This window comes from Thamnophis sirtalis, unplaced genomic scaffold (genome assembly GCF_051295495.1).
Source record: "Thamnophis sirtalis isolate CommonGarterSnake01/CBP01778 unplaced genomic scaffold, rThaSir2_p1.2 scaffold_2, whole genome shotgun sequence".
Lineage (NCBI taxonomy): Eukaryota > Metazoa > Chordata > Lepidosauria > Squamata > Natricidae > Thamnophis > Thamnophis sirtalis.
The window spans coordinates 53,182,215-53,193,378 of record NW_028261382.1 but is presented as its reverse complement, the minus strand read 5'-3'; the positions used below and the strand labels follow the sequence as shown (position 1 = coordinate 53,193,378).

The window sequence follows — 11,164 nt, the reverse complement described above, 5'->3', positions numbered from 1 at the left end:
GGCATGCAACGCTCTACAGTGGCATCCCGAGGGGAAAAGTTGATAGATAGATAGATAGATAGATAGATAGATAGATAGATAGATAGATAGATAGATAGATAGATAGATAGATAGATAAGATATTGATAGATGATAGATGATAGATGATAGATGATAGATGATAGATGATAGATGATAGATGATAGATGATAGATAGATGATAGATAGATGATAGATAGATGATAGATAGATAGAGAGAGAGAGAGATGATAGATAGATAGATAGATAGATAGATGATAGATAGATAGATAGATAGATAGATAGAAGATAGATAGATAGATAGATAGATAGATAGATAGATAGATAGATAGATAGATAGATAGATAGATAGATGATGGATAGATAGATAGATGATAGATAGATGATAGATAGATAGATAGATAGATAGATAGATAGATAGATGATAGATAGATAGATGATAGATAGATAGAAGATAGATAGATAGATAGATAGATAGATAGATAGATAGATAGATAGATAGATAGATGATGGATAGATAGATAGATGATAGATAGATAGATAGATAGATAGATGATAGATAGATGATAGATAGATAGATAGATAGATGATAGATAGATAGATAGATAGATAGATAGATAGATAGATGATAGATAGATAGATAGATAGATAGATAGATAGATGATAGTTAGATAGATGATAGATAGATAGATAGATAGATAGATAGATGATAGATAGATAGATAGATAGATAGATGATAGATAGATAGATAGATAGATAGATAGATGATAGATAGATAGATAGATAGATAGATAGATAGATAGATAGATAGATAGATAGATAGATAGATAGATAGATAGATAGATAGATAGACAGACAGACAGACAGACAGATATTTTCTCGGCCCTCTTTCTAGTTCACGCCAGAAAATGAAAGTTTCCAAAGTTAAGAAATATCGGCCGAGGAGATACCTGATGCGCCAGGCGGCCACCTCCGTCACCTGATGCCTTTGCAAACCTACTTTGCTTCTCTCCTTAAGTCTGCAGTCAATCTTTTACTTCTGAATGCCAACTGGCTCCCTTTCCTTGTGTGCAGTTTAATTATGCTAATGCCCTGGGGTTTTTCACCTCCATCTTATGCCAAGGAGCTGCCAATGTCTCCTTCCAGGAGTTTCTCTCAAGGGTGACAGATATCCGCTTAGCTATCCACTGTCCTGGATCAGCATCTCCCCCCCCCAAAAAAAACCACCTCCCTCTGCATTATTGCAAGTGTGTTGACATCATTTGTGTAGAAACAACATTTTATACACTTGTGGGCTTACTGTATAGAGGTAGTTCTCAATTTACAACAGGTTTAGTGGTCGTTCGACGTGTCAACGGCACTGAAAAGTGTGACTCATCATCATCTTTTAACAACCCTGTAATTGATTGCGGGGCGGAGTCTAGGCAGCTGAAAGTGTTTACTGGCCGGATGCTCCTCTTGTCACCAGTGCGGAATCTTGTTCACAAGAGTGTTTGAATGGCCAGATGCCCTTCCCTGTCACCAGTACGGAGTTTTGTTCGGCAGATAAATTCTCATTGTGCCCAGAGAGAGAAATATCTGCCTCTGCCTAGGATCGAACTCACCGTCTCCTGATTGTGACGGCTACCGCACCACTCCCCTGAAAAATGTGACTGACAACCGTGCTTCGCACTTACGACGGCTTCCCGCGATCAAAATTCGGACGCTTGGCAACCAACTCATACTTAACGACAGTTGCGGTGTCCTGTGGAGTGTGTGTGTGTCACACGGTCCCCTTTGGTGACCTTCTGAGAAGTCAGATTCGCTTAACAACCAGATGACTCGCTTATCAGCATCAGTGATTCGCTTAACAACCACGGCAAGAAAAGTCGTAAAATTTGACAAAACTCACAGAAAATAATTCCTTTGGTGATGTGAGACCACTGTTACCATTCAAGGGCAACAATTTCCTCCCTCCAGCTTGGGGACCCCAGAATCCATGTTCCCCAGACTGTTTCTTTCAGAGTTTATTTATTTATTTATTTATTTATTTATTTATTTATTTATTTATTTATTTATTATTATTTATTTATTAATTAGACTTATATACCACTTCATAGGGCTTTCAGCCCTCTCTAAGCGGTTTACATTTTTTTTTTAGCAAATTGAGTCAGCAACTTGCCCCCACAGTCCAGGTCCTCATTTCACCCACCTCGGAAGGATGGAAGGCTGAGTCGACCTTGAGCCGGTGAGATTTGAACCGCTGAACTGCAGATCACAGTCAGCTAAAGTGGCCTGCAGTACTGCACCCTAACCACTGCGCCACCTCGGCTGTACACAGGCAACTTGGTCTGTAGTACACTGATTCCTCTCTGTCCTTTATTCTCAATGCCAACCTATTCATTTCTGCACAATCTAATATCTTCTTTATTATCTCTCCTCCTGATGGGATTTTGTCTGCTTTCCAATTTGGAACCCAGAATCCATGTTCCCCAGACTGTTTCTTGTTGGAATTGCTGTACACAGGTGACATCACCTGGCAGAGAGCAGAAGCATCACAAGCCAAACCGTTCTGGATTTTTGTGACCTCTTGCCGGAGAATTCGGCTGTCTACCCAAGTGTCGTTTTAACAAGCACTAAGAAAAAAAACCCTATATTTTGGATTCTGTTTTTTTCTTCCCGGATTAAGAGGGCCCATGAGTGGTACGGTGGCCTAAAGGTGGCGCTCTCCCCTCACAATCAGGAGGCTGTGAGTTCGATTCTAGGTGGAGTCAGATATTTCTCTCTCTGGTGCACTCTGAGAATTATATCTGCGGAACAAAACTCCGTACTGGGGACAGGAAGAGCATCCGGCCAGTAAACACCCCTCTTTGTTCGGTTCAGAGCCAAGGTAGCGCAGTGGTTAGAGTGCTGTACTGCAGCCACTTCAGCTGACTGTTATCTGCAGTTCAGCGGTTCAAATCTCACCGGCTCAGGGTTGACTCAGCCTTCCATCCTTCCGAGGTGGGTAAAATGAGGACCCAGACTGGGGGGCGGCAATATGCTGACTCTGTAAAAGAGCCGAGGTGGCACAGTGGTTAAATGCAGCACTGCAGGCTACTTCAGCTGACTGCAGTTCAGCAGTTCGGCTGTTCAAATCTCACCGGCTCAAGGTTGACTCAGCCTTCCATCCTTCCAAGGTGGGTAAAATGAGGACCCAGATTGTTGTTGGGGGCGATATGCTGACTCTGTAAACCGCTTAGAGAGGGCTGAAAGCCCTATGAAGCGGTATATAAGTCTAACTATTGCTATTGCTGATTGTTGTAAACCGCTTCGAGAGGGCTGAAAGCCCTATGAAGCGGTATATAAGTCTAACTGCTATTGCTAGTTGCCCACCCCGCAAAGGATTATGAGGTCGTTAAAAGAAGGAGATAATTTAAGATGGCCAGGGGTTCTTTTTCTTAGATGCCAAGATGTGCCGTTTCTTCCGGAGAACCGGAGCTCGGTAGAATATAGGAGTTGGGAGGGACCTTTGAGGTCATCTAGTCCGACCCCCTTTCCCAAGCAGGAAATCCTTCCTCGCCTCCGCTTCACCTGCTGGCCACCTCTGGGGGTTGATCCCAAAACTGGCCTAGAGATCCTTTGCGTAACTCCATCCCACCCCACATCCCCCACTTAAGGAGAGGAGGAGGAGGAGGAGGAGGAGGAGGAGGAGGAGGAGGAGGAGGAGGAGGAGGAGGAGGAGGGAGATGCAGTCAAGCTTGCTTCCTCCTCCTTGCCTGGAGTCCTCTTTGATTTGCTGTTGAAGATGCAAATGTCGGTAGTTGCTGGAAGCCGAGCAACATTGCCTAGTGTTCACGCCCCCAACTACCCCGCATCCATTTATAAATAGAGCGCCTGACATTCGTATTTGCAAACCGCATTAATGCCGCCGAGGAGAGCATAGCTTTTACCCCGCAAGCTATTTTCACAGGAGATATTTTTACTGCTGTCAAGTTCGTTTCTTTAGCAATGAGAGAGAGAGAGAGAGAGAGAGCAAGAGAGAGAGAGAGAGAAAGAGAGAGAGAGAGAGAAAGAGAGAGAGAGAGAAAGAGAGAGAAAGAAAGAGAGAGAAAAAGAGAGAGGGAAAGTGAGAGAGAGAGAAAGAGAGAGAAAGAGAGAGAAAGAGAGAGAAAGAGAGGGAGAGAGAAAGAGAGAGAAAGAGAGAGCGAGAGAGAAAGAGAGAGAGAGAAGAGAGGAGAGAGAGAGAGAGAGAGAGAGAGAGAGGTATCCCGAGAGGGTTTAGAGGCAGCGAAGGCCAGGCGTGTGCCTTCCTGAGTTGCCACTGGGATGCAGAATTGGGGGAGAGAGGAGGATGAGGTCCTCCCTGCATCCTGGACCACCAATTAACCATCCATGGTTGAGCCAAGGGCGTTAGGCAACTGTTGTGGCCCACCAGTGAAGCTGGCAGCCGATTCAGACAGTGAGGAGGGTTGGGGAGGAACCTGGGCCAGTCCTGGAGTCTGGGGAAGGCTCTGAGGAGGGCTCTGTGTCGGAGGCAGAGAGGGGGCCAGGGCCGTCCGACAGTTATCAGCTGCCTTCAGAGTCGGATATCAGTGAGGCAGAAGAACAGCTGGAGCCTGTTCCCAGTGTGCACATGCGCAGAGTTGCCAGACGAAGGGAAGAGCTAAAGAACAGGGGTCGACTTGGGAGGAAAGCCACAGACGGATGGTGAATGGCCCCTCCCAGCGGAAACAAAAGAGGAGCGACAGGGGAGTGGAGTTTGCAGGAGACAATTAGTTCGCTTCATTGGTTCGTGACTCTCCGAGACTCCTTGCCAAGGTCTGCAGATCTCGGCCTGGCAGCTCTCCAGGTCAACTGTAGGACCATTCAAGAATTCGGTTTCAACATTTAAAATAACTTTTTGTCATTTCCATGTATATTCTGTCCCGCCTTTAGCGTCCTTTCTTTAACAATTCCATCCCACCGTGAGTGTCACTGGCAGTGAGTTGGCTGTGGCGCATTAGCAGAATAACAGGAGAGTTGGAAGGGACCTTGGAGGTCATCCAGTCCAACCCCCTGCTCCAGCAGGAGAGCGGGAGTTGGTGGTGGCAGGTTGTCAAAGACCCCACACCAGGTTTAACAAACGTCGGGGTAACGTGGTTGTTGTTGTTGTTGTTTTTTCATTTCCCCACAGGATCACGGTGGTCACATGGAACGTCGGTACCTCCATGCCTCCAAGCGACGTCACCTCCCTCCTTCACCTCAGCCCCGGGGACTCCTGCGACAGTGACATGATCGCTATTGGGTAAGGCGGAGGGAAGACACACCCCCATTTGTGGGTCTTTTTATGAGCAGGAAACCCTCAAACTGGCTGCCCAAGGCTATCCACTGAATCACCACCGTTGTTAAGTTAGCCACCCCGTTGTTAAGTGAATCTGCCTTCCCCCTTGACTTAGTGTCAGGGTTCCAAATAGCATCCAAAAGTAAATCAGAGTCCGAGGCAAAGGATTGCTCAAAGTTGCAGTTTTTTAAGAGAGCCACGTTGGCACATTTGGGAAAACCCGAATCTGAAAGCTTCCTGGTTTTCCCCACCCAGTTGAAAGTTCAAGATCCTTCCCCCCACCACCCACAAGTCCATCCCATGGTCCAATCTTCCACTGCCATGCTGGCAGCTTCCACCCATCCAGTTCCGGTCAGGTGCAGAGTTGGAAAGACAAAAGGATGACCTTGGCTTTCTAGAAAGAATGTTGTTATGGCTGCATATCGTCGAACTCCGTACAATCCCATTTTCCCACCATAGAAAAGGCATAGTAGAATCATAGAAAGTGTGGCAGGCCAAAAAGCCGAAAGAAAAGATGGCGGCAGGCCTGACACTTAGCAAAAAGGGATCATGTGACCACCCACCACCACCCCGGGACACAGCCGCGGTCATAAGTAAGAACCAGATGCCAGGAGTCGGGATTTGGGTCACCTGGGGATACTTGTAACTCTGAAAAAAACCCGGTTATAAGTCGTTCTTTTTCAGTGCCGTTGTGATTTTGAGCCGTGGCGGAGGAGTAGCTGGGCTGTGAGCTAAGAGGACAGCCAGCTTTTCGGTAGTTAGGGAGCCCAATTATGAGCTATGGTGGCGCAGGTGTTAGAGTGCGGTACTGCAGGCTACTTCTGCCCACTGCCAGGAGTTCGATCCTGACCGGCTCAAGGTTGACTCAGCCTTCCGTCCTTCCGAGGTGGGTCAAAGGAGGACCCAGATTGTTGGGGGCAAGAGGCTGACTCTGTAAACTGCTTAGAGAGGGCTGTAAAGCATTGTGAAGCGGAATATAAGTCTAAGTGTTATTGATATTCCTTCCTTCCTTCCTTCCTTCCTTCCTTCCTTCCTTCCTTCCTTCCTCTTTCTTTTCCTTCCTTGTTCTTTCTTTCTTTCTTTCTTTCTTTCTTTCTTTCTTTCTCCTGACTCAGCCTTCCGTCCTTCCGAGGTGGGTCAAATGAGGACCCAGATTGTTGGGGCTAAGAGGCTGACTCTGTAAACTGCTTAGAGAGGGCTGTAAAGCATTGCAAAGCGGTATATAAGTCTAAGTGTTATTGATATTCCTTCCTTCCTTCCTTTCTCTTTCCTTCTTTTCTTTCCTTGTTCTTTCTTTCTTTCCTTGTTCTTTCTTTCTTTCTTTCCTTGTTCTTTCTTTCTTTCTTTCTTTCTTTCTTTCTTTCTTTCTTTCTTTCTTTCTTTCTCAGCCTTCCGTCCTTCCAAGGTGGGTAAAATGAGGACCCAGATTGTTGGGGGGCAAGAGGCTGACTCTGTAAACCGCTTAGAGAGGGGCTGGAAAAGCACTGCGAAGCGGTATATAAGTCTTAAGTTCCGTTGCTATTGCTATTCAGCCTCCGAGGGGAAGGAGCAACGGCGGAGGTCCCAGAGCAGAACAGCCTGGCGTTTCTCAGGTCAGGAAGAAGCCCCATTTTCACCGGTTCCCAGGCAACCACCGTGCTGCCGATCCGGGTGGAAACTTCCGGCAAGGCCTTCCCGTTGGATTCTGAAGGCCTGGCAAAGAATTCCATTCAGGGCTTTATAGTGGGACGGCTACTCCGACAGCAACGGCCAATTCCGCATCTCTCTTTTCCCAACCTTGCCAAGAGGACTCCGTCACAAAAAAAAAAAGGAAAAAGGGATTGTTTTGATTCACTGAATACTCAGCCGCGAAACGGGTCACAGTTCTCGTCCCTTTGGAGGAATCCCTTCCCTCAATGCTGACTAGCATGCTGCTCAGATTGTGCCCGGTTGGCATCTTCCGTGGCAGGGAGAAGACGGAGCGGGGAGGGGGGGGGATGCAATCCTTCTGGGGGCCGTTTTTGGAAGCTGGAAAGGCACCACGCTTTCCAAGAGAGGGCGAGGGAAGGATGGGGCCGTCCGAGACAATCCTCTCTGCCTGCCGGCAATAAAATTTGGATTGGCTTCTTCTGTGAATTTGCACCTGGCTAGCAAATTATTATTTGCGTTATCGTCACTGGCTGTTGGGTGGCGGGGTTAAATAATTCACAATAAATAGACAGATTCAACCATAGTTTCAGCCGGTCCCTGGGTCCCATTCTTTCCAACATAATGTCTTGCGAGCTTCTCCGTCATCCAAGTCATGGTTGCCCCAAGGGTGTTTTTTTCAAGAGGCAACTGGATTTTCTGTTTTTTTTTTCTTTTCGTTTTAAATATGTTTTATTTCATTTTCATTTTCATTTCATACGGTCACATATATACTGTGCATAACCGGGGCCATATAACCACTTCAACCCTCCATACACCCTTTCTTTCACCCCCCTCCAACTTTCCTTTCTCCCCTCCAACATTCCCCTCTAACCTACTTCCCTTCCCCCTCTATCACTCCTCTCTCCCAATACACTCCCTCCCTTCCTTCTCCCCCTCAATCCGATCCTCTCTCCCACCCTCTCTACCCCTCTTTCTTCTTTCCCTCTACTCCTCCCTTCGGTGTATTTCTACTATCTATCAATATATTCAGCTTCCTATTTTTACACTAGAATTAGCAACGCAACAGTATACAAGTGCAATCATATTAATCAGTTTAAAATCCAGCACATACTATGTTTCCTCCCTCCCCCCTCCCCCCCAAAACCCCACCTCCCTCCCCCCGACTTCCCAGAGCCCGTACACAGTATAGCTTTTTATCAAACACAGTCGAAATATATTAAAACCAAAGAAATTTTTTTAAAAAAAAAAAAGGAAGGAAAAAAAGAAGCCTCCTCCAAGAAGCTTCTTCAGCTCTGACCGGATGGTGGAGGATGGAAGAATTTATTCTCCTTGCAGGCAACTGGTTATTTGCATCCTTTGAGAGGGCTGTTGGGACCACTTAGAGGTTTATCTGTGTGGTGTGGCCACCTGTGTCCAGATGGCCTCAGCGACCCTCTCAAAGGATGCAAATGACCAGCTGTCTGCAAAGAGTATAAATCCTTCAATTCCCCACCATCAGGTTTAGAGCTGAAGACGCTTCTTGGATGAGAAGCAAAACCTTTCAAAGAAAAACTAGAAAGTCCCGTTGCTTCTTCATGAAGAGCTGAAGAAGCTTCTTGGAGGAGAAGAGAAACCTCTTCAAAGAAAAACCAGAAGTCCAGTTGATTCTTCATGAAGAGCTGAAGAAGGTTCTTGGAGGAGAAGAGAAACATTTTCAAAAGAAAAAATAAGAAAGTCCCGTTGCTTCTTCATGAAGAGCTGAAGAAGCTCCTTGGATGAGAAGCGAAACTTCTTCAAAGAAAAAACAAGAAAGTCCCATTGCTTCTTCATGAAGAGCTGAAGAAGCTTCTTGGAGGAGAAGCAAAACCTCTTCAAAGAAAAACTAGAAGTCCAGTTGATTCTTCATGAAGAGCTGAAGAAGCTCCTTGGAGGAGAAGCGAAACCTCTTCAGAGAAAAACTAGAAGTCCAGTTGATTCTTCATGAAGAGCTGAAGAAGCTCCTTGGAGGAGAAGCGAAACCTCTTCAAAGGAAAACTAGAAGTCCAGTTGATTCTTCATGAAGAGCTGAAGAAGCTTCTTGGATGAGAAGCAAAACCTCTTCAAAAGGAAAAGCAGAAAGTCCAATTACTTCTTTAAGAGCTGAAGAAGCTTCTTGGATGAGAAGCGAAACCTCTTCAAAGAAAAACTAGAAGTCCCGTTGCTTCTTCATGAAGAACTGAAGAAGCTCCTTGGCTGAGAAGCAAAACCTCTTCAAAAGAAAAAAACAGAAAGTCCCATTGCTTCTTCATGAAGAACTGAAGAAGCTCCTTGGAGGAGAAGCGAAACATTTTCAAAAGAAAAAACCAGAAAGTCCCGTTGCTTCTTCATGAAGAACTGAAGAAGCTCCTTGGAATTAGAAGCGAAACCTCTTCAGAGAAAAACCAGAGAGTCCAGTGGCCTCTTGAGAGAGAGAGAAAAAAGCACCTTTGGGGGACTTTCAAACACTTTCAAACTCGCCTGCTGTTTCCTTTTGGGTCAACTCAAAACAGCCAAGAGTTAATGGCGCTGCTCAGAGGGAAGACGTGGGGAGAACATTTCCCCTTCCTTGTAGGGTTGCAAGCATGTTCAGGCAGCATCCTCGGGGGAGTAGCTGAGTGGGGCCTTGGGAGAAGAGACCCTGGGGAGCAACCGCTGGGTGGGAGGCAGGGCCCAGAGCAGTGCTGGATTCAGATGAAAAGAGGCCCTAGGCTATTCCACTTATGCGGCCCTTTCAGCTCCCATTTTTAAGTTTGTAAATTACATGAGAGACAATAAAATACATCATTACTGTGATATATATCAATATATGTCAATATATATAGCTGGCCTCCCGACGGAGGGCGGCTCTGCTCTGCGGCAAAGGCAGCGAGGCCAGCCGCCTCCCCTGCTGCGCTCAGCTGCCCGGCTCGGCCCCCTCGCGCTCACCTGCCTGGCCGCTGGTGGGCTCCGCGTCGACGGGGCGGCTACTGGGAGCGGCCGCGCCTCTCGCCCGACCGCCGGTGCCGGGAACGTGGGCGGGCTCCCCAACTGCCGCGGCGCTGGAACGATCTTAACCAATCCATTTTTATGTTTGTTTATTAGTCATCTGCGTAGAATTTCTCCTGGTTTTCGGTTCAGTGTTTTAGTGTTCACTGTTTTTAGAATAGTGTAATTTTAATTTTGCTAACAATTTGAACGTAGGCCCCTCTTGATCTTGAGGCCCTAGGCTGAAGCCTAGTTAGCCTATAGGGAAATCCAGCCCTGGCCCAGAGGGAAAGCTGATGCTTTTGCACATTTTTGCAGGCTGCAGGAGGTGAACTCCATGATCAACAAACGCCTGAAAGATGCCCTCTTCACCGACCAGTGGAGTGAACTTTTCATGGAGGTCCTCAGCCCTTTTAACTTCGTCCTGGTAAGCCAGAGTCGTCCCCACCACCACCACCACAATCTTTCCGGCTTCGCGGACCGTCGGTGTGGGAGGGGGAAGCAGGCACAGCTGCATTTACGCGAGCGGCGGGCACACGCGTCCACCGCTCGTGCCAATGGGCCGTGCGTGCATGTCTTGGCTGCTCGCCCGAGTGGGAAGGTGCACACACCTGGCCTTGCCCTCTGCTTCCGTGGCCCGGTTTTGAACGGCTGAAGGCCCTGAGAATGGGCCAAAAGGGTTAGGGACCCCGTTTTTAAGCTTAGTGGGAAATCCAAAGGGAATTTGCAGAACGGCTGACAAAACAAGGCCAGGCAACTATTAAGGTAGCCTTAGAGCCCTTTGGGCGGCTGAGGGCCAAAATTGGGGTTATTTTTGGCATTTGGGGGAGAATTTCAGGGAGTGATTTCTTCTCCCTCCACCCTTCCCATGCCCAGGTTAGATCCCTGTATCTGCTTCGAGCGGTTTTAAGAGCAAAGGGAGAGTAGGGTAGGGTAGAGTAGAGTAAGAAGGAAGGAGAATAGAATAGAATAGAATAGAATAGAATAGAATAGAATAGAATAGAGAATCAGGAATGGCATAGAATAGGAATAGGAATAGGAATGGAATATGGAAAGAAGGGAGAATAGAATAGAATAGAATAGAATAGAGAATCAGGAATGGAATAGAATAGGAATAGGAATAGAATAAGGAAAGAAGGAAGGAGAATAGAATAGAATAGAGAATCAGGAATGGAATAGAATAAGGAAAGAAGGAAGGAGAATAGAATAGAATAGAGAATCAGGAATGGAATAGAATAAGGAAAGAAAGAAGGAGAATAGAATAGGAATAAGAAT

The 11,164-nt window shown here is 46.6% G+C and overlaps 1 protein-coding gene across 2 annotated transcripts in view; it reads left to right on the top strand.

The window, feature by feature from the left end:
• The window catches only part of INPP5J (inositol polyphosphate-5-phosphatase J), a 57,215-nt gene that overhangs the window by 19,320 nt on the left and 26,731 nt on the right, over positions 1 to 11,164 (top strand). For both annotated transcript variants that reach the window (XM_087705558.1, XM_087705559.1), the window contains 2 exons: positions 5,153 to 5,263; positions 10,208 to 10,316. In XM_087705558.1, coding sequence (XP_087561684.1) covers positions 5,153 to 5,263; positions 10,208 to 10,316 — 220 coding nt within the window. The remainder of the gene's footprint in view (positions 1 to 5,152; positions 5,264 to 10,207; positions 10,317 to 11,164) is intronic.